General features: G+C 39.9%; 2 protein-coding genes across 4 annotated transcripts; both read right to left on the reverse strand.

Annotated features, from left to right (window-relative positions):
• Positions 1-40: 40 nt before the first annotated feature.
• Positions 41-10,935, reverse strand: si:ch211-13c6.2 (uncharacterized protein LOC100000125 homolog). Of its 2 annotated transcripts, XM_068332637.1 has the most exons (13): positions 10,601-10,935; positions 10,205-10,273; positions 8,228-8,252; positions 4,620-4,706; positions 4,390-4,529; positions 4,196-4,315; positions 4,039-4,084; positions 1,575-2,508; positions 1,328-1,448; positions 1,135-1,200; positions 935-1,036; positions 571-832; positions 41-438 (listed from the first exon to the last, which is right to left on the reverse strand). In XM_068332637.1, exons 1-13 carry the CDS (start codon positions 10,652-10,654, stop codon positions 191-193), a joined length of 2,274 nt encoding a protein of 757 aa, XP_068188738.1. In that variant the 5' UTR covers positions 10,655-10,935; the 3' UTR covers positions 41-190. The 2 variants fall into 2 exon arrangements, with proteins under 2 accessions (XP_068188738.1, XP_068188739.1); XM_068332638.1 differs by lacking the exon at positions 8,228-8,252 and having other exon boundaries at positions 10,601-10,670.
• Positions 10,936-11,716: 781 nt separating this feature from the next.
• LOC137607132 (regulation of nuclear pre-mRNA domain-containing protein 1A-like) lies at positions 11,717-19,185 on the reverse strand. 2 transcript variants are annotated; one of them, XM_068332640.1, is made up of 7 exons: positions 18,800-19,185; positions 16,770-16,899; positions 16,345-16,451; positions 15,111-15,205; positions 14,369-14,495; positions 13,393-13,568; positions 11,717-12,108 (listed from the first exon to the last, which is right to left on the reverse strand). In XM_068332640.1, exons 1-7 carry the CDS (start codon positions 18,948-18,950, stop codon positions 12,010-12,012), a joined length of 885 nt encoding a protein of 294 aa, XP_068188741.1. In that variant the 5' UTR covers positions 18,951-19,185; the 3' UTR covers positions 11,717-12,009. The 2 variants fall into 2 exon arrangements, with proteins under 2 accessions (XP_068188741.1, XP_068188740.1); XM_068332639.1 differs by lacking the exon at positions 11,717-12,108 and having other exon boundaries at positions 12,981-13,568; positions 18,800-19,183.
• Between the last annotated feature and the right edge of the window lie 1,539 nt (positions 19,186-20,724).

The raw sequence follows: 20,724 nt of genomic DNA on the forward strand, positions 1-20,724 counted from the left end.
TATTGCCAAGCTGTAAAAATGAATGACAAGACAGTTTCAGTAGAAAAACGTTTTAATACTTAAATAAACTTATTTTTTTAAGTTCCAAATCAGAAATGTCCCAAACAATTAACCTAAAAAACAAATTGCATTATCAAATTAGACTTCCAAATATTTCATTACAAATAATTTTTGCGAACACCATGTCAGATTATTTCCTTGACACAAGTTCTAGTAGTGTGGAGGTGATTTTGTCCAGGCTCTTGGAGTACCGTGGACCCCTGTCCCACCTGGATCTTCCTTCTGTGCGGAGGGGAGATTCACAAATGCGGGGATTTAAAAAGTCTTCCTTCAGTCTATGTTCACGAGGGTGCATGGGTTCCTGAAATCTTTCAGGAAAACGTAATGGCTCATCAGGATGGGTAGGAGGTGGTGACATGCCAGGACGCCCAAAAACCTCTAGAACAATATAAAAAGATTTAAGTGTTGATTAAGATTACGTGTTAACTTGGTAGCTGTTTTGTCAAGTTTGACTTGATCCGTCAATATGTGCTTTGAATGTATCTGTAAACCATTCATTACATAAATTACCATCAAAACGGCTTCTGTTTGACTTTGGCTGTCTGGGTTCTTCATATGCAGGATAGTGGACAACTTGGAGCCACTTGTCAGGTACATGTTTCTCTGGCTCCCAGGCTCTTTGTCTGTGGTTTTCTTGGAAGCCAAGGCCTTCTGGTTGTCTAAAATCTAAATCTTCTCTGAGGGTTGTCTCATACTGATGTCCGAGAGACAGGTCTGATGCTGGCCTCACATTGTAGTCTTTGCTGACCACCGCTCTACTGTGGATATTTTGCTACAACAAATAAAACATAATCCTTTAAAAAAATTCTACTTTACAGAGAAAACAATTTTGTCTTCTTTCAAAAAGAGACACCCTCTAGAGGGCAAGACATACCCCAGCTTTCCCAGATTTTTTGGCCTTGAATTCTTTCAGAAGTTCACAAAGTTTGTTTTTCAGGAAGCCAGCTTCTTCTGCATTCTCAATTTCAACATTTTTCTAAAAGGTAAAATGTGACACAAACATGCACAAGGTCAACTAATGGCTACATAATGAACGCATCAATATTATAAGTGCTCCAAGGGTTTGGGTCTCACCAAAATATCAAAAACATTCTCTGATTCAGAGACGCCTCTCTGGTAACTTTCACTGTGACGTGGGCCCTTACAAAAAAAAACCCAACAGGTTTGACATTAAATTAAGTTGACATACGCAACATAATACAGTCAAAGCTTACTAGTCAATCACAAATACCATAGTTAATCAAAATGAATAGTAACTAGCACCAACCTGTGTCTCTGTGTAAATGTCAGGATGTAGCATTCCATGGATCGGGGGGCTCAACTCTGAAGTAAATGGTCTGGAATAACTGCAATTCCTTGAATTTGTAGCTTCGAAATCATCACTGAACCTGAGAGACGGAAACAAACATCAAGAAATTAGTACATTCTGTACATAATAAATAGTTTTAAAGAGCATAAGCCAGTCTGTTTCATACAGAGCAAATGAACTAGTGACTTGGCACAATATTACTCACATTTCCTTTGCCGTTTGCATCTCCTCTGCACTGGCATCAGAGAAGCGACTCTTTCTTTTCCCTTTAATGAATTCCTTGTTACTACCAGCACCCAGAAAACGCCTGAATGGCTCTGGGATGTCTGATAGAGACCTGGTAACTTCCACCTGTCTCTGTGAGTTAGAGGATACTCCGGTGCTTGGTCCAAGTCTTGGAATGACCTCTTCTTCAGGAGGACTTCTCCTTTTGTGACCATAATCTGTGACGTGAATGAAGCGCTCACTGGACGTTTCAGTCTCCACTGGTGAGAGAAAGCTCCTCCTCTTTGACTCTGGTTCACTTGATCCCTGCCAAGCAGGCCTTTTCAAACCGTCTTGTCTTCCGCATTCCCTGTCCAGAAACCGTCGAGGGTTATCACGTTCTTGGTACAAGGGCTGAGAGATCTGATACTGAGTGGGACCACACCTAGTTTCCTCAGTGCAGAAGTTCTTCGGCAGATCTCTTTCTGGGTAGGGTCTGTAAGCAGGAGCCTCTTCAGAGTAACACTCTTCACGGTGAGCTGTGCCAAGAGCCATTTCCTCTCTTGAGTTATACCTAGAAACACCACCAGGCTCAGGTACAGCTCTTCCTTGTGGCTCTTTGTCATATTTCCTATGATAATCGGGGTCCAAATATACTTGTCTTTGACTGTCGCTTTCCTTGTATTCTATTCTCCTTTGTTGGTCTTCCATGCGGTCATAGCAGGGAGCATCCTCCTCTCGGTGCATCTGACGATCTTTGTTCAAGTCGGGCTCTTCTGCCAGGAACGAGGATGTATTTTTCTCCTTCAGTGAATACCTCATTTGGCGAAAATCCATCAATGGTGGGATGTCCGACGCTAAATGTTGGATGTTGTCGAATTTGGTGAAACTTGGTGGGACATTTCGGTCAACATATTGTGCCTGTCTCGGGGGAACTATGGGAACAGGAGTCAGGATAGTTTAAACAAAATAGAACTGAACATGGACTTGTTTCCATATTTTATACAAGTAGTATTTTCTTTTGAAATGCAAAACATATTGTTCTAATGTCTATTTCTAGACCAAACCAGTTACTGCCAGTTGGTAGAATTGTGGGGTTTAGTTTCTAAGGGGGCAAATATATTTTCACACTTAGGTGATGTAGGATAACCATTTTGTCATGTTAAATAAAATGTTAATTCAAAACTTGCTTTTTGTGTCTTATGTTAAATTTTGTTTGAAGATTTGACATAATTTAGTATAAGATATACACAAAAACACATCCGACTCATGGGCAGCAGACTTGTAGCCCTAGCTAATAACAGTGCAGTTTGTAAGAACAGGCTATTGGCTCAAAACACAGCAACCAGGTTAAATCACTGTTTCTGTCTCTCTTACACTACATCGGTGCTACAGATGTATAGAGGGCTCCTGGCAAGTGTGTGTTTGACACATCAGTCACCAGAATGTACTGGTTATCAGAAGATATGGGCTTGTTAAAAAAAACTACATATTTTTTTGTCTGATTTTATGCTTTGTTGACAGTTAACATGGCTCTGTCTAACTGGCTTGTCTGCCACTGCTCTCTCAAGCTGGAGATACAAAAAATAACCAAAATTAAACTTGAAAATGACTATTTGTGTGTCTGCTCCATTATTTCGATCCTCCTCAATCTTTTTCCAATTCTTTCTCAATCCACGTTTTGAATTTCAACCAAGTCATTCATTGTTCTCTAATCTTCATGAAGAAGTCGACTGAATATTAGCATGAGTCATGCTAATATTTTTTTTTTCATTAGGCACTATGGTCATGCGAATGAATGACATGACCATAGTGCCTAATGAAAATAGAGTAAAGTGGACACTTTACTTTCTGCAGTTCTGGGCGATGTGTACCTTATTTGTATCAAAGGTGTTTTAGGATGCCGTAGTTGTCGACCCTGAGCTACATGCAGCGACTGATCAGCTGTTTCGAGTGAAGCGAGGTCATTGATTGTGTGATTTACAACTAAGGTCACATCATTTGTAAAGAACAATAATCCTAATATTGCTCATATGAACTGTATTCTTATCTTGAGATAAATTGCTTGCACGTCACAGCTTTAGTAGCGCACAAAGACCTGTATCAGGTTGTTAGTGGCAGTAACTAAACATTTACATTGTGCAGGTTTGATCTAAAAATTGTTATGTATTAGTAGAGCAAGGTGGGCCAAAAAATAAAACAGCAACCTTTTATATATACATTAGTGGTAATGTGTATTATGTGTATGTTTTAAAAGGAAACGTGTAAAAACGATTGACTATTAACTGATATATTATTACCATTATCTGCTTTAAAACACACATGTTGGGGAATGATAACTTCACTTTTTTTGTTCTGCAATAAGCAATCTTTAAAATTTTGTAAAATTATGCCAATAAATTAGAAATCTAAGCTCTAGCAAGAGCACAAACGTCACCACTACAGAGTTCAGATTGTGAACGTACCTCTCGAAGTGTTAAATTTGTCCATCGACCCCCTTTTCACCATCAGCTAAAACGTAAAAAGCACACCAACAGTGCATTACACTGATTTTTTTTGTCATGATTATGATAGTACAGTATATAATATTCCATTGAATTAAACATGTCTGGCATGTCCTACCACTGGATTTCCTCGTCCATCTTGTCTCTCGATCATCTCTGCTCTGGCTCGTATGACCTTTCCTGCTTGGCTTATAGTATTTTGTGTATCCCAGGTCACCAAATCCGGCCGTTTCGTCTCCTAAATAAACAAAAAGGGGTAAGAAATTCTCACGTCGCTTGGCTTTTTTTCTGAAAATGTTCGTAACATTTTACCACATAGTTCTGTCGATGTTTTCGTCCAATCACATGTTGGACCATTTCTGTTAGGTGGGCAGTGTGACGACACAACCTGCACGTGTATCTGGGGCCATTGTGTGGGTCCTTAAACGGCACTTCCTCCAAATAGTTCAACCCTTTTAAATAAAAGCAGAACAGAGTTCAATAAGAATCCAATCAAAAAGTAAAACCAGAAACTGTTCAGAAGTCACTAAAAAGTTATTCACCAATGATTGGCTCCTCAAGCTTCATATAATCCAGGTATTGTATGATGTCCTCAAACACAGGTACAGGGCAGTTTCGTACAAAATGCCCTGAGAAACCCAAATACCAGTTTTTAGCAGAAGAAAACATTACAAAGGATAAATGTATAATAGCCTGCATGGTGTGTGAAATGCATTTAAACAGCTGTAAAAAGTTTCTTGCCTCAAAATAAGAACCATCTCCCTCAAGCCGTACCACTGAATACACTCATGTTACACACACACACATGGCAGGCAGGGCTAGATAAAAAAAATTGTTTCATGGTAACCATAGCAAAATGGGTTAACAATCTCCAGACATCCAAACACTGCAAATGAGTGCGGTACGTGATTTTAGGTTCGATCGCCGATGTTTCAGGTTTGGACATTATCGGCCTCAGTGCCAGCGGTATTACATTAGCAGATGATTATTCAGGTTGAGACAAGTGCAAGGTCGAATCCTCCCTGTCTTAAGATCCTTCAAGGTCACAGTACAAATGTCTTCACTTACAGAAAATTCAACCAAGAGGATCTTGGTAGATATTTCTTGGCTTTTTGCTCTGTTTAATCAAACAGAAATCCACCTGTCTGCATTTGAGTGCTATTTGTGCATATAAGGGTCTAACCAGCTTGTCCGATGTGACAGTTGATATTCCATAAAATTTGGGAGTTGGTGAAAACAAGTTTCAGGTTCAGTTTGGTGACAAAAGAATTTCATCCCTGGTTTCATCAAACCTGGACCTTCAGCATAAACTGGGACAATTTACAGCTGAGGGTACCGTAAGTGAGATGAGGATCAGTACCTCCAAATCCGAGGCCATGGTTCTCGACCGGAAAAGGGCAGTGTACCCTCTTCAGGTCAATGGAGAGTCTTTGCCCCAAGTGGAGGGGTTTATCTCGGGGTCTTGTTCATGAGTGGGGGAAGAACAGAATGTGAGATTGACTGATAGATCGGTGCAGCTTCTACAGTGATGCAGTTGTTGTGTAGATCTCTCGTAGTGAAGAAAGAGCTGATTTGAAAGACGAAGCTCTCGATTTACAGGCCATTGTACATTTCTACTTTCACCTATGGTCATAAGCTTTGGTTCATGACTGAAAGGACAAGATTCCGGATAAAAGTGGTTGAAATGAGTTTCCCCCGTAGACTGGCTGGGTGCACCCTTGGAGATAGGGTGAGGAGCTCAGTTGCCAGGGAGGAGCTCGGAGTAGAGCTGCTGCTCCTGCACCTCAAGCAGAGCCAGCTGTGGTGGCTCGGGCATCTGCTCCAAATGCCTCCTGGACGCCTCCCTGGGGAGGTGTTCCGGGCATGTCCTACCGGGAGGAGACCAAGGGGAAGACCTAGGACGCGCTGGAGGAACTATGTCTCTCGGTTGGCATGGAAACGCCTCGGGATCCCTCCAGAGGAGCTGGAAGAGGTGTCTGGGGTGAGGGAAGTATGGCCACACACTTCTGAGACCGTTACCCCCGCAACCCGGTCCTGGATAAGCGGCTGAAGATGGATGGCTGGATTGATGGATGGAAGTTCCAGCAACAGAAAGATCCTTATAGCCACAAAATGTGGTTACATTAGGTTTTGGGGTAGCTTGAAGGCATTAGTGGATCTTCGATGACCTGTTTTTGCTCATTTGAATAGGTGTTCACTCACAGAGCATAAGCAAGAAGACAAGACCCTGACATAACAGGTCCCAAATCAAGGTCGTAGAAAAAGAGTGTGTGACAGTAACCAGCATCCATCAGTCTTTTTCTACTTATCCAGGGTTGGGTTGTGGTTGTAGCAGAGGAGTATTTTAGATGTATTTTAGATGCTCTTTTTTTTCACAGACGTCGTGAAACAGTGCCATAATGAAGTCCTTTCACTAAAGCACATTGATTTATGTCCAATGCAAGGGCAGAGCCATGCCAAGCCAGTGGGTGACATTAAACAACATGCCAACTAAGGAAGATTCCTGTTAAAAGGGTTTTTGGGGGGGATTGTTCCTAATCCGATATGAGGGTCGTACTGCTCGCAGTACACAAAAGTCAGAGGGATATCGTCCATGTGCAGATTGTAAAGCCCTTAGACATTTTTTGTGAATCTGGGCTATATAAGAATAAATAAACTTGAAGACAGAAGTGGTTGAGCAGCACTTTCAAAAGACACATTATTGTCCCATAATCAGCTGCATTTTTTCGGGGGTGGGCTGGGGTGGTTGCCTTTATTAGACGGGACAGCTTGAGAGATTGTGACAGGAAATAGGGAAAAGGAGTGGGGGGTTAACATGTGGTAAAGGGCCATGAGTGGGAATTGAAACCAAGGTCACCACAAAGTCGCCAAAGTGACCCCAACTTTGGGACACAACCATAATACATTGTCAGAATGTCCCAACCGGCCTTTTTGTTTTAACGCTGTTGCTATCCATAGACACCCCACTACCATTTGTGTCTTCACTGCAGTCACCCAGAAGGTTGGTGAATAACGGTGCTGAGAAAGGAAGAATGAAACCCACTAAAGGCTGAGCCCAGACCCTCTGTGAAAGAAGCTAATTTTGTGAGCCTGCATTCATGATTTCAATCATTTAGTCCACTGACTGTCCACAAACTCCTTGTGCAAACGGAAAAGTGGGGTCTTCTTATTTTTCCTAGAGACTACAGTACCAAGATAATGGGAAGCTTTGTCAAACACAGGCAATTGTGTCTCCAGACTCCAACGTAGCAAACTGCATCCACAGCAGGCGCCGACTTCAGACTGTGATGTGCCTTGCCCATTAACCACTTCCATGAGGCCATTGCATCTATAAGGCTGAACCCAGCCCAGGCAGTCTCAAAATAATAAAGGGAGAAGGTGGCGCAGCGACCTAGCCGTCACTGCACAGCTAGGTCCTGGTTGGAGTCCCGCTCTGTGTGGAGATTGTATGTTCTCTCCGTGTCTGTGTGGGTTCTCTCCGGGTTCTTTGGCTTCCTCCCACTTCCAGAAAACCTGCACTTCAAGGGAATTGGACAGTCTCAAATTGCCCGTAGGTGTATGTGTGTGCGTGTTTGTCTACATGTGGCTCCACAGTGCACTGGCATCGCTCCTGGAGTGTACCCTGCCGCACGCCCCCAGTCGGCTGGAATAGGCTCCAGCACCCCGCAAATGAAAAGTTTGTTGTGGGAAGGCTATCTTCTGCAATACACCACCAGAAACAGCTCTGAGGGAAGTGGGGCAGGTTTTGGCCACACCTTGCCGTATCAGACTCAATGGTATGATACAAATACAGGTATCGGCAGGTACTGATAATGAATTTCCATATCACAAGCAAGTGACAGAGTATAACACTGGCATTACTCTGCTGTTGCAGCTCCCCTTCTTTTAGGTGAGCACTGGCATTGGACAATAAAGCCTGGCTCACATTTGACTGTCTTATTCATCTTAAATGGTTCATTACCATTCTTAGAGAACCACTGATTCAAATGTGATTAAGACTTGAACTGATCCAAATATGATTAAGACTTGAACTTGATCAGGTACCTATGGTACCTTTGTGTGTGGACTGATTTACATGCTAGAATATACAGCAAATATTTTAAAGGCGAAATAGATCACAATAACGAGGCTGAAGATGACATTCACTTACCCGCAGCAATAAGGACATCCTCTTTCTGCCAGGGACAAATAAGAGCAGTGAAACGTTAATTAGTGCTGGATGAGGACACTTGTTTGAGTCAACCACTGCTTCAAACAGAAACAGTTGAATCCTGGAAAATATTTTTAACATATATTTTAACACAAGTTAAACAACACTACAGCTCAATGGAGGTGTATCGACAAGGGACGTAGCATTATGATTCCCTTGTATTAAACACTACTCAAAAAGGCATATTGTCTTTCATGCCATTTTTAAACATAACTGCACCTCTTTGAAAGAAGGCTGCATTAAAAAAGATAAACAATACTTTTTTCCCACTATAAACCAAAAACTAAAGCTGCACTGCATACTTTTCCTGTTAGCATGCACCGCAGCTTAACATACCTGCAGTATTCATACAACTGAGACATACGCCTTGTTATAACATTACTTATTTCTGGTTCACACATTCTTACAATGAGCTTCCATCCATTCCTGGTGATTCAATGTGGTGCATCTTGCATTGCACAGAGGACTGGCAGTTTGAATAGCAAAATCAAAACTATGCTACCATGCTCTTAGATAGAATGACTGATTGGGGATTGGTAGGTGATCAACTGGCCCATTTTTGCTTGCATTAATGGCTGCAATGTTTGTAGATCATGCAGAGATATCTGCCAAAATACAGCTGATCACTGTGACAAGCTGGTATTGCAATGTAGACATCGACAAGCCTTGGGGCTGCTACAAAGATGGTGTTGCTGCACAACATGGACAAGGTATTAGCATCCGCAATACTCAGTTGTCCAAGAATAATCTGCACTTATGTAAAATGTGTATCCCAAGCCTGCATTCTGAGCAGAACATGTTGTCAAAGCATTATAAGTGGCATCTGTTGTCAAGCCTTCCCAACAACACATGAATCTTCAGGGTCTCTTGTGATCTGATCCCTGCGATGCAGAAACGATGACAGAAAATGGAAAATTTCCAAAAGGAGGTAGAAAATATTTCTCTGCATTAGAGGTGTGGCATACTCATAATCTTGACAAAAACAAGGGTATGATTGTTTTTTATGTGACATCTCATGGTAACACACAGCAACGAGAGTAATTGAAAGTGAAAGAAGTCTCCACAACAGAGAAGTTCGTTGATAAAAGTATTCAGGATTTTTCCTTGTCGTGCATAAAAGCCATCAATAACCATTCCACAGGTGTGACAAAGAACCAGGGCCATGAACTGAATTGTTGTATCCTTGAGACTTCTTAGCACCGGACACAAAGAAAACCGTGATTGAGCATGAGGCGTCAGTTTCAGATGAACGCACATGGAATAGTAACACAGCGCACATTATTATTCAAAAACACAAGACCTGTTGTTGTTCAAAACAGGATGTTTCCTTTGATGCCTTGACTTATTAAGACAAGTCATGTGAGTCAGTCTGACGTGAATGCGTTGACACGTTGTCTTCTTGTTTGCCATAAACTCACTGTAAGATGGAATCTTCAAAGACGAGGGGCTCCTTCAAAATTGCCACCAGGACATAATCTTTATGATCTTCAAATACAAAAGTGGGTTGATTGTTTGTCAATAAAAATGTAACTGAATAATTATATTCAATCGTGGTAGCCGGCATACAAAATTGCGATGGCACACAAAATGTATGGTTCAACTCTGATCCAAAGAGGACGACAAGCAGTCGCCTATTTGTCCCTGAAGTCATACTTACTGTTTCACAAGTTTATTTAACTTTAGTATATCACGATGGGAGAGGTCAGAAGTCAACGAGGTCACAAGATATACAAGCGATACAGAAATAAAGCCCTGGAGAAGAATTTAATTCAAACCAAGTGCAGGAGAAATTGTAGTATTCAGATGTGAAATACTCCAAAAAAAATAGCAAAACATTTGATGCTCTTTGTTATTTAACCACCTTGAGCTTTGCTTGGCCTTTTTGAGCTACATGGATATTTTCATGATGCCAAGTACCTTCATATGTCCTGGTGTCGTCAGGTGGATCTTGTACAAGCTATCACCCCTTATGGATTTTTCACAGACCTGGATTAAAAGAGAAAAAAAAATCAAATATAACAACTTTCATGATTAACTTTTAGTATATAAAGCCCATGTATAGAGCACATATTACGAGTCTTTGTTAAAGTAGTTTGTTGTTATGGTTAGCATCAGGTTTAGCTAGCTGTAGCTTTAAACTGGGTGTATTTAATAGTGGAGTAACTCCACTGTGAAGAATTCATTTTCATGCTAAATGTAGTTTTTAGCTGAAAAAAAACCCTCACAAGACATTAATATTTATCTACAATATATGCAATATTTCGATGACGAACAAAGTCTGAGCTAAGCTAACGTTAGCGGTTGCCATCTTACCGTGCATTCAATAAATTCGGTCTCTTCGTCGTATGGGGTTTCGAAGCTATTCATGATTTGGTGGTTTGTGATTTATGTTACGGATATAAAGAAAAGTTAATATATTAGCTCCGTTTAGCTGGAACAGGCGGATGACACGATTTCTCCTGAAGCGATTTCGATGAATTTTTTTTGTTTGTTTCCAAGCAATATGCGCGATATTTTAATGAAAAGTCAACTCAAGTTGAACGCTACGTGATTCATATTACATACAGAAATTAAAGTGAGGACTGTGTCGATGCAGTTAAGGGATTGCTAGCTGCTTCCTGTTTTCTTCCCGGACATGCTAACGCACGGGCGGTGTCGAACGTTGACCCTTAGCAGTCACCGCAAAAAAAAAAAAACAAAAAAAAAAAAGGACCATGGCGGTGTTCAAAACAAGCGCACCCACGTATATTTCGACTATCGCCCGTCAACGCCACCTGTTTGCCAGAAAATCTCTTGAAATTAAAATAAATTTAACAGGACTGCAAACTTTTCTGTTTATTTAGTTTTAATAAGAACTTGTAACATATTTACAAAAAAAACCCAACAACAACAACAACATAAATGTGACTTTGGAAACTGGGGCTGTGTGAGACACAGCACTGCATTCAGTGGACTGAATGAAATCTGTGATACAGTAAACATGACAGCAGACTTGATCATATTGTTTCAGTACAATGAAGATGTGAGCAACAATGAACATATTAGTTAACAGAGATCCCACCATTATTTGCCTGGATGACCCGTTCAATTTACATGGATGCAACCATAAGCAACTGCAATTCCCATCATATATACATGGAAATTTGGTTCTGTACATTGATCAATGAGTTGCACTGCCCGCACAAAGACCAATCATTATTTATTCCTCAGGTTCAGAATATGGTTGAGCAAGAGTGACTGCTTAAAAACGGGGTCTAGGTTATCAGCCAGCTGCTACAATAATATATAACAGGACACTTTTACAAAAATGGAAAATAAAACAACAATCCAAATTGTTGAATTTTATCATGACGTCAAGAAAATATACCTTCATATATTATCTTAGGCTATCATGACTTCAAAAATGTCACATCACCCACAGACCAGAAGAATTTAAAGATGGACAGGTGATAAAGTCACAAAGGCCTGTGTCCGATAATTATCTTAGTTTAGAATGTACTGATGAAATACAGGACATTAACATGAAAAGAAGACATCATTGTTAATAACGCGATGTGGACAAGTAGTCTGTTCAGGACAAAATTAAAACCACAAGTCACCACATAGGGAGACACCCACTTTCCGATACCAAGCATGGAAATGTTGCGGATCAGATGTGTTAGAGATGGGTTGAGACATCTCTGCAGGAGGTGGAACAGGTCTGACAAGGAGGAGAAATACAGTCAGTTTGAAGAATTGTAGATTCCACCCGGAAGACTGTTGAGACGTGAACGCAGCTCCTTCCTGACCTGGGTCACCCTCGCCAGTTTGCGTTTGTATTCCTGAAAAAGTCCACAGCAGAAATGGTCCATCAGAGCCCGGTCGTTTCATGTCTGAAAATTTGAGTTGGTTTTTTTGTTTGTGCTTCAAATAAATCTCAACTACAGCTTAATTTGGACACTCATTAGGATTATTAATACACATGACAGAATGCAGTATGTGTTTATCTTAAACCTAATTAACATTTGTTAATGAAACCAGTGGTCCAATACTTTGAAAACATGTGATTATCGTCTGAAAACACGTTTTAGAACATTGTAAACCTTATATCCCTGCTCTTATGGACTGGATGAGAATTTTTTTTACCAGAGGTTCATTACTTTCATTGTCATCTCTTCCATTTGATAACATTTAATGTTGCACAAACACCTTCCTCCTTTTAATCAATATAAAAATGTACCATACTAAGGGTTTCAGTTTTTAAGCTTTTTAGTCTTCCAGGTGAAAAACTACAACTGCTGACAGAAGTTCTCACCAAATTATAACATAATTTTTCTTCCTCAAAGATAACACATCTGTCTCCTGTCATTTCATCTTGAATATAACGTCTGTGATGCAAACACAAAATTCAATCAGGTAGGTTGTGCTAGAACGCAGTTTATCACAGGTTCTAAAACCTTTTGAAAAAAACATGTCACCATAACCAACAAAGCCTCTGAGGATGGTTATCAATGAGGATTGATAACCAAATAAACATGTTCCAAGATTTCAAAATGGCATATAGTTCCTGAGTGTTCGTTGAAATTTAATGAGCACATCTATAACTGAGTGTCTGTATCAATACTGCAATAATTATACAGTTTATTCAGATCATATCTGAAACTGAAAATTTGTCCATTGCATGTACCACCAGCAAATGAAAGAACTCACAAAATCTGTTTTATTTTTTATTGTCATTTTCCTTTTTTTATTACAAAATATTTGACTGAGTGGAGACACAGAAATGAAATACTTCATCCTCTTGGTGTCCTGTGGATAAAGGCTGGAGAGTTAATGTCACCATAAAACAATGGCCATGAGACTACAAGCACTGTGGTCGATACTGACCTTGTGGGTATTAAGCACACATTGTGTTAAGATTAAACTTAAAGGACAAAGGACTAACACTTGAATGGAAATATATCTGATTTGGAAACAAAGCAGGCACTACGTCAAGTATGCCACATGCTGAAATACAGAGATAGACAGATGAATGCCACAAATCTATAATGAAGGCTGAAAGGTACGGCAGACCAGGCATACAGAGAGAAGGAATTTGTAAATGAAGAAAAAGTGGTCATACGCACTTCAAGTTTCTGCTCATTCTGGGTAAGGCCATCCCTCTGACTCTGCAGGAAAACCGTTAGCGTGCGCGTGAGCTGCCTTCTATCGTCAATCTCTGCTGCCAAGCGGCCACTGTAGTCTGCTAGCAGCATGCAGGCTTCCTCCACCAGCCGGGAAAGCCGCTCTCCTGATTCCTTATCTAAATCACAGAAAGTAGACAACAAGCAGAACAGAATACTTTAACATCACCGGTCTAGAGCAGGGGTCACCATTAGGTGACCATGGGAGGCTTCTGTCCAGACCATGAGGCCTTTTAAAAAGATGGGGGAAAAGAAGAGGATCTATTTTTATACATTTGTGTCATCATACGGAATTCTGAACAGGCTCATCACAGCTGCGGGGGCCCTACATGGGTCATACTGATGCTACAAAGCTAATATAGACTGATACGTACGTTCATGTGCGCTGGCAAACTCAGAAAAGTTAACAGTAAAAAATAAATAAATAGTCTTCTGAGACATCTGGATGGATAAGTATGAGTTTCCTTCCTGTAAGGAGCTTTTTGTAATTTTCAGAGTCTGCTGTTGTCAAAAGTGGAACGCCATTATGAAGCTAAACACAAACACTTGGACGCAACTCAACTATAGAAGAAACAGAAAATAAGCTAGATCAAATTCCATTTGCAATTGGTTCTCTATTTGAGAACATTACAGATTAATCTTTTCACTCAGTCCCCCACATTCTCCCAGGAAGCCAAGCAGCTCCATAGGTGAGCAGACACTAGAGCTTTATGATGGAATAGATCTGCAAGCAAATGTGGCATAGAGGCTGCAGGGGTTTCCCCTCTGAGAATTTGAAGGAGAGAGAGCTCAAATACCCGGATAAATAGAAAGATTTATTAGCTCATGAGTTTATGTATTAATGAGCTGTGGGACAGACTCACAGGTGTGTACACATGCCTACATACAGTAGAACAGTGTACTCTGCTGTGCTTCCTACCTGTGATTCTGTTAAGCAGGGATGTGTCTTGCACCTCAGCAGGGAGGGAGGAGATGCGCTGACGTAGCACTGAGTCACCAGAGGCAGCATTTTCTAGCTCCTGCAGAGCCCGGATTAACTCTGCTGTCTAAGATAGAGAGGAATGACAAGCAGAGAGAGACGTAAGGTAATCCAATATAATTAAGGAGAAGTTCAAATAATTCAAAAATGAATTATTATTATTATTTATAATTATTATTTATGAATTTTCTATAAACACGAGGGATGTGAAGATACCATAATGAACTCTTGCAGACTCCATAGGGCCACTGTGAATAGTATCAAACATGTCTGGTATACAGTATTTAAATCTGAAGTTTGGATGACTACCTGAGCATTTTCCACACAGGACTACAATATCTACAACATCCAGCTGTTACCACCATGGCTGGCAATAAAAAATATTCCAGTCCTTAAAACTACTGTTGATAAAAACAGAATATACGTTCTATTCTCACAGAATTTAAAAAATCACTGAAAGACTGTAAGACTTCAAAACTTTTTACATTTACGTAAGAGCATTATGCAGTGAATACAGCAAAGTAAATGGAAACATAAAAAAATCAGACTTAAACAATTACAAATATGTTCAACTATGCAGCAATAATCAAAAACAGGGAGGTGCATAGGAAAAAAAATCCTATATTCTATAGCTGAGATAAATTAAAGCACAGTCACTATTACTATTTAACTACCCCAGTACCTGTGGAGGCTCAGCAGGGGAGCTCTGGGAGGCGAAGTCCTCATCATCGGGTGGGATCTCCTCATATGACCTCTTCTTAGCTTTCTTTTCTCCATCTAGGATTTATAGGAAAAGACACAAAGCATTTTAAGTTTAGTTGAGTATCTCAAAGAAAGGGCTGCACATTTTATTGAATGCACTTCATGACTAATTTAATGCTTCACATTCACGGTGCTGCTATGAAGCTAATGAGCTATGCAGAAAACACATTTACAACTGGAGTTGTAATGATATGAAAAATTCAAAGAACTGAAAGTGCCTCAGAAATAAATAACAAACAAATATTTATTCATGCTCAAGCTATCTTCAATCAATCTATTCCCTCCGTCTGCATCTTCTTCACCATTTGTATGATAAAAAACATCCCAGTCAGTCATTGTTTGCTCCTAGACTGCATCTATAAATTGGCATGAGCTGGACCAGGCCGAGGTCTGATCTGCCCCCAGGAGAAAGAGCTTGACACTAGAAGACAACATTTAAACTGTTCAATTTTCCCTGGTCTTACACTTCTCAAACTACTTGAAATTTGGCAGCGATGCTCAGAGAGATGTGGTTAAAATCACCAGAAATCACTAAGAAGGCACTAGGGCGTCAGGTGGGATGTAGATGACATTAAATGCTAGTACACATCAGCCATCGGAGGAATATAAAGCCTTCAATAACTCCTGGGGCAAGTAAGTAATAAGGCTTGCTGACTGCTCAAGAGTTCAGTGCTCGGAATAAACACAAGCTTGTTCACCATAGCGTGTCCAGAGTTGAACCACTTGTTCTTTACCAGAAAGACCAACTACCAACTTGCTGCAACTCCTTATATTTGCAATAAGCAATAGAGGGAAGACACAGTCAGTAGCTTCTCTCTGATTGCCATCGCCTCATTCTAACTCTAAGACAGGTATTTACTCCTCAGATCCTCTGGGCTTTCAGGTCTCCGGCTGGACACAGTTTTGTGGAGGGCTCATTAACTTATCTGCAGTATAAACAATGGAGCCCAGGCACACCTCAGTGAGGATGGGGACCCACTATGAATAAAAGTGCTCCAATAGCAATAAAAATAAGAAAGAATGAGCAAAATTACTTTGTACTGCAGACTGGCGCTACAGACAGAAAGATTCTGTTATTAGTTAATGAGACATTTGTGGACAAAAATGGATGTTATGAACCTGTGCTGCTGCAAGTTAATGGTGCTTAAACTTACACAGGACTTGCGAGAGCTGATCCAGCAGGTTGTTCTCGTACACAGCTCGCTCCTGCCAGATGGACAAAACTCGACCCAGTTGTTTCTTACAGCCCTCCTCACCATCTCTGAACAGGACAGGACAGTACATGACAGAATGAGCAAGTGGGCTTTAAACACTTATGAGAAAGTACATCAAGACAGGACATAAGATTAAAAGTGTGTGTGTGTGTGTGTGTGTGTGTGTGTGTGTGTGTGTGTGTGTGTGTGTGTGTGTGTGTGTGTGTGTGTGTGTGTGTGTGAGATTATATTTTAACATGCTTGAAACCAACACTGAAATAATGAAGACTTTTCCAGATCCAAAAAATTATAAACAGGACAATGAATTTTCCTGTATTATTGACAGAAACATAGACCTAGTAGGGATTTGTAATAGAAAATCTGACCTGTAGACATGTTTGAATGCATCAACAATAACTGGGGCAAAGTCCTGGGTGAACTCGGGTCCTTTCTTTTTGCTGTTCTGAATGACGTCATTGGCCAAGTAAAGAAAGGTCAGCTTCCGCGATACCTGGGCTGTATGTGTTCAAATGTAAACAGACACACACATTACAGTGAATCATTTAAGAATGATTTAAAGATTGAACAATCTTTAAATCATTCAAAAGGAGTTGAACTTTAACTCATGGAAGAAGACAATAACTAATGGCTGTCACATACACCTGACTTGAAGAAAATTCTTCAAGTCAGACCGATTTTTTTCTTTATATGAAAAACTGTTACAAGAAAATGTACCCTGTAATATTTATTGCCACCCTGGATATTTTTGTTTTGTTTTAAATATAGAGCTGCAAGTGATTTGGGCACTTAAGAATTTAATTTCAAAAGTAATATTTGTATTCATGCATACATGTCATACAACTAATGGCTATGTCTCACAGGTAAGTCAACACTGTGTGTAAAGCTCCAGAGAACTGCTAAATCCCTATCCCTATAGCTCTCTTAACTGGACTGACTTGTTAGTCTCAGTCAGCCTCCTTAAATACAAAACCCTCTTGAGATATCAATAGGTTGTTGACTAGTACCCCAAGGAAAAGTGTGCCATTATTAGCTACATCTAAAGCAACAACCAGCTTCCATACTACATACTTTTTAAAACCAGTGAAATAAAGTTATACAAGGAATATGCAATTCACATTGCACAGATTATAACACATTTAAAAAAAAATTTATATATATATATATAATGTTGTCTTGGGGAAACCTCAACTGTTTGAAGGTTACTTACAAGAAAATGTTGCTAAAAAGTACTAGAATATATATAAATTTTCCAATATTCTCACATTTGTAATAACCTTGCTCCAGGGCTGTTTGCTATCCAACTAAGTGTGTAGAAATAATGATGACAAGAAAGCTAAAGCTTGAAATTGCTCAAAAAGCAGATATTAGCATGGAGAACTTCATTCAGTCAGGATAAAACTGTTGATGTCATTTGGAGTAAAACTTTGAATAATTGATCGTTTTTGGCCATTTGAGGTCAGCAGAAAGAATCACAGTGAACCCAAAATTTGCATATCTTTAGGGGGATATTAAAGAGTAACTACAATATTTATTTAGAGTTCTATCCACCTGGAAAAGGTAGGAGCAATATGTGGAGCAAAATAGTGACAGACCAAAGAGGAAAAACAATGTGTTGAACACAGCAGTATCCAGTCAAACATCTCTGTATATTCATCACCACCGATATATTGCAATTATAGCTTAATGATTTCTAGCCACTTTAAGCATTACGTCACTTGAGGTGAATGTGACTTCTGGAATTAAAAACAAGCAGACCAGCAACAAGGACAGTACTTATTACTTCTTTTAAGTTAAAACTATTACTAAAGGTGCAAAATAGATTGTAATCATATGGGGATTGTTGCTAGCTGTTAGCTAAACAGCATGCTAATATGAACACAGAAAGGAAATATCCGATCAATGTTTAAACTACACTCCACTTCCTCACAGACACATTGAAACATAGTTTGATAATCTTAGATTGGGCCAAAAACAACTGGGACTTGTATTGTCTAAAGTAAACATGAATTAAGGAGCACATTGAGATACCCAGTTTCCATTTATGAAGTATCCTCACATGCTTTACAATAGCTAACATAAGGAGTTTAAGGTTAGATAACGGTAGCATCAGAAGTTTGATCCAGTGGTTTACATAAACACAGGAGAGGCTAATATTTAACGTTTCCTGTTAGCTATGGCGTTGAGTTACATTAAATTGCTTTTGTTAGAAAGTTAGCCTTGGTCATCATGCTATCCGTGACCCGCTGAATCACAACTTAGATCTTATGGGTTTGAAATTCTTCATATTTCAAGTAGTTAGCCGGCTTGTGTAGCCTCTGACTACATGTTAGCGTCTTGTTTTGTTTTTGTTTGGTTTTTTTAACAAAACTAATGGCTGGTTCAATGCAAAACTTACCTTTTTTCAGTTCGTTGAACCAAACATTGACGATAGTCTTCGAGTGTTTTCTGTGGTGGATGAGCCACAACGACAGCGTCTGCACACTTTGCTGTGAGTTGCTTAGCTCGGATAGTTTCTTTTCTAAAGCCGCCTCAGAAAAAGCTGACATCTTGCCGACGATGGAGTGCGAGACACTGGGAGGGCAGCGTTAGTGTTTCTCCCGGATTCGTAGTCCACAGCAATTTAGCCAGAGACCGCGGCAACCCTAAGCCATTCAATTTTTATTTTACACAATAAGATTACTATGTACTAACAGGTTGTTCTGCTAGCTAGTTTGCTAGCCACCTCTTCCCAGTAGTGCTCGGGCTGGCTTGCTAGCCCCTAGATTACGACAGTTGCTTCCGTATGGCAGCCAATGTTGCGTTCAGGTGTGTCGTAATTTATCATTTTTTTAGACTAATGTTAAACTTCGCTTGAAATCAGACAGTCAAGTAGACCATATTTATCATTTAGAATATTTCGACAAATTATTTGTTTTCTTAAGATAAAGATTTTAAAAAGTGGTGAAATTTCAACACTGCATTCATTTATCTTATAATTCTAATACAGTACTTTGATTCAATTTGGCTACTACTAATATTTTTATTTTGAGGACAACTGTATCACTTTTTGTTGTAACGCTAATATTGTTAGTTTTACTCAGGCGCGTTCAAAGTCCGGTCCGCGGACTTACATGCCTTATGTCTAAAAATGTTTTGTTTGGCTCGCCAGTCTGCAAATTGAGCGTGCAGTTCCATTACTGAACTCATGGGGGCAGTGTTGTGCAACATGTCTGCTGACTGCCATAAATCTTCAAAGAAGAAGACTGAATAATGGACCAATCACAGCGCATGCTGACGGTAGTACTCTTGCTTTAATACTCTAAAGAGCTTTGCAGGTGTTTTCACTGCCTTTGACACCATTAACAATGACAACAATAACTCATTTTAGCTTTCAAATGGCGCCCCCTGTTGGGTGAAATCATATCAGTCAGACACTGATATGACAGTGTAATGCCAGCTCAATTCATGAAGCTGCTGCAATACTCTCAGGAGACATGGTGTCCCATTGGCTCTAAAACTTATGTTTACACATGAATACAAAAAAAGACTGTATGTTGTTCTCCAAACAGTCAACAGAGGGACAGCGACCAGTCATGGTGGATGGAGAGAGACTTGAAGTGGTTGGTACATCTGAAGTATCTCGGCCTAATCTTTGATTCTAATCTTAACTTTTAACAGCATTTTACAAAAGTAAAAAACTTCATTCATTTTCACCACGTCATCAGCCACAATTAAATTAAATTTATTATTTTCAAGCTTGCAAGACCTTTCCTAACGATAGAGAGAGCAAATACTTATTTGCATATAGTAATATTTATTTTTTTGACAGGTCGGGTCAAGAGGTCACAAGGGTGGCGGGGTTAGGGAGGGTGAGGGGATGGGGTGGGGTGTGTGGATGAACCCATGTGATCAGGGGGAGGAGGTTTTTTCACAAATATCACATTATCAGGAGGAGTGGGTGACAGAGGAGATATTTCTTTAAAATAATACGATTATAGTGCTTATGATGAAAAAAATATTGAAATATGTAAGGGAAATATCTTTATTATGATGATGTGGGAGATGTCATGCTTGCGGCAACTTTTAAAGAACAAAAGGAGGGAGGGGGAGTGAAAAAAGTCACTAACAAACTGCTGCTATGTGAAATAAAAGATGAAAGCGCTGTAAACCCACACAAAAACAGTTTTTCTGACAGACGTTTAAAATGTAAGAGTATAGAAATGTGTTGAAAGTACATTCATAAAGTATAAATGTTCACGAAGTATACAAAGAGCAGTACACGGGCATCTCGCACGACAACGTCCACCTCAGAGATCCAGCTCATGACAGAGCAATTTGACG

The sequence above is a fragment of the Antennarius striatus genome, chromosome 14, assembly GCF_040054535.1.
Source record: "Antennarius striatus isolate MH-2024 chromosome 14, ASM4005453v1, whole genome shotgun sequence".
In the NCBI taxonomy this organism is placed as follows: Eukaryota; Metazoa; Chordata; class Actinopteri; order Lophiiformes; family Antennariidae; genus Antennarius; species Antennarius striatus.

Coding starts and splice junctions, on each gene's coding strand:
- LOC137607132 (XM_068332639.1), bottom strand. CDS start 18,950: ATGTCAGCTTTTTCTGAGGCGGCTTTAGAAAAGAAACTATCCGAGCTA. Junction 15,206..16,344: donor TCAGCTCTCGCAAGTCCTGT/GTAAGTTTAAGC, acceptor TATAAATCCTAG/ATGGAGAAAAGAAAGCTAAG. Junction 13,569..14,368: donor CCTGCTTAACAGAATCACAG/GTAGGAAGCACA, acceptor TCTGTGATTTAG/ATAAGGAATCAGGAGAGCGG.
- si:ch211-13c6.2 (XM_068332637.1), bottom strand. CDS start 10,654: ATGAATAGCTTCGAAACCCCATACGACGAAGAGACCGAATTTATTGAA. Junction 1,449..1,574: donor ATGCAAACGGCAAAGGAAAT/GTGAGTAATATT, acceptor TCCGTCTCTCAG/GTTCAGTGATGATTTCGAAG. Junction 1,201..1,327: donor ACATTTACACAGAGACACAG/GTTGGTGCTAGT, acceptor TTTTTTTGTAAG/GGCCCACGTCACAGTGAAAG.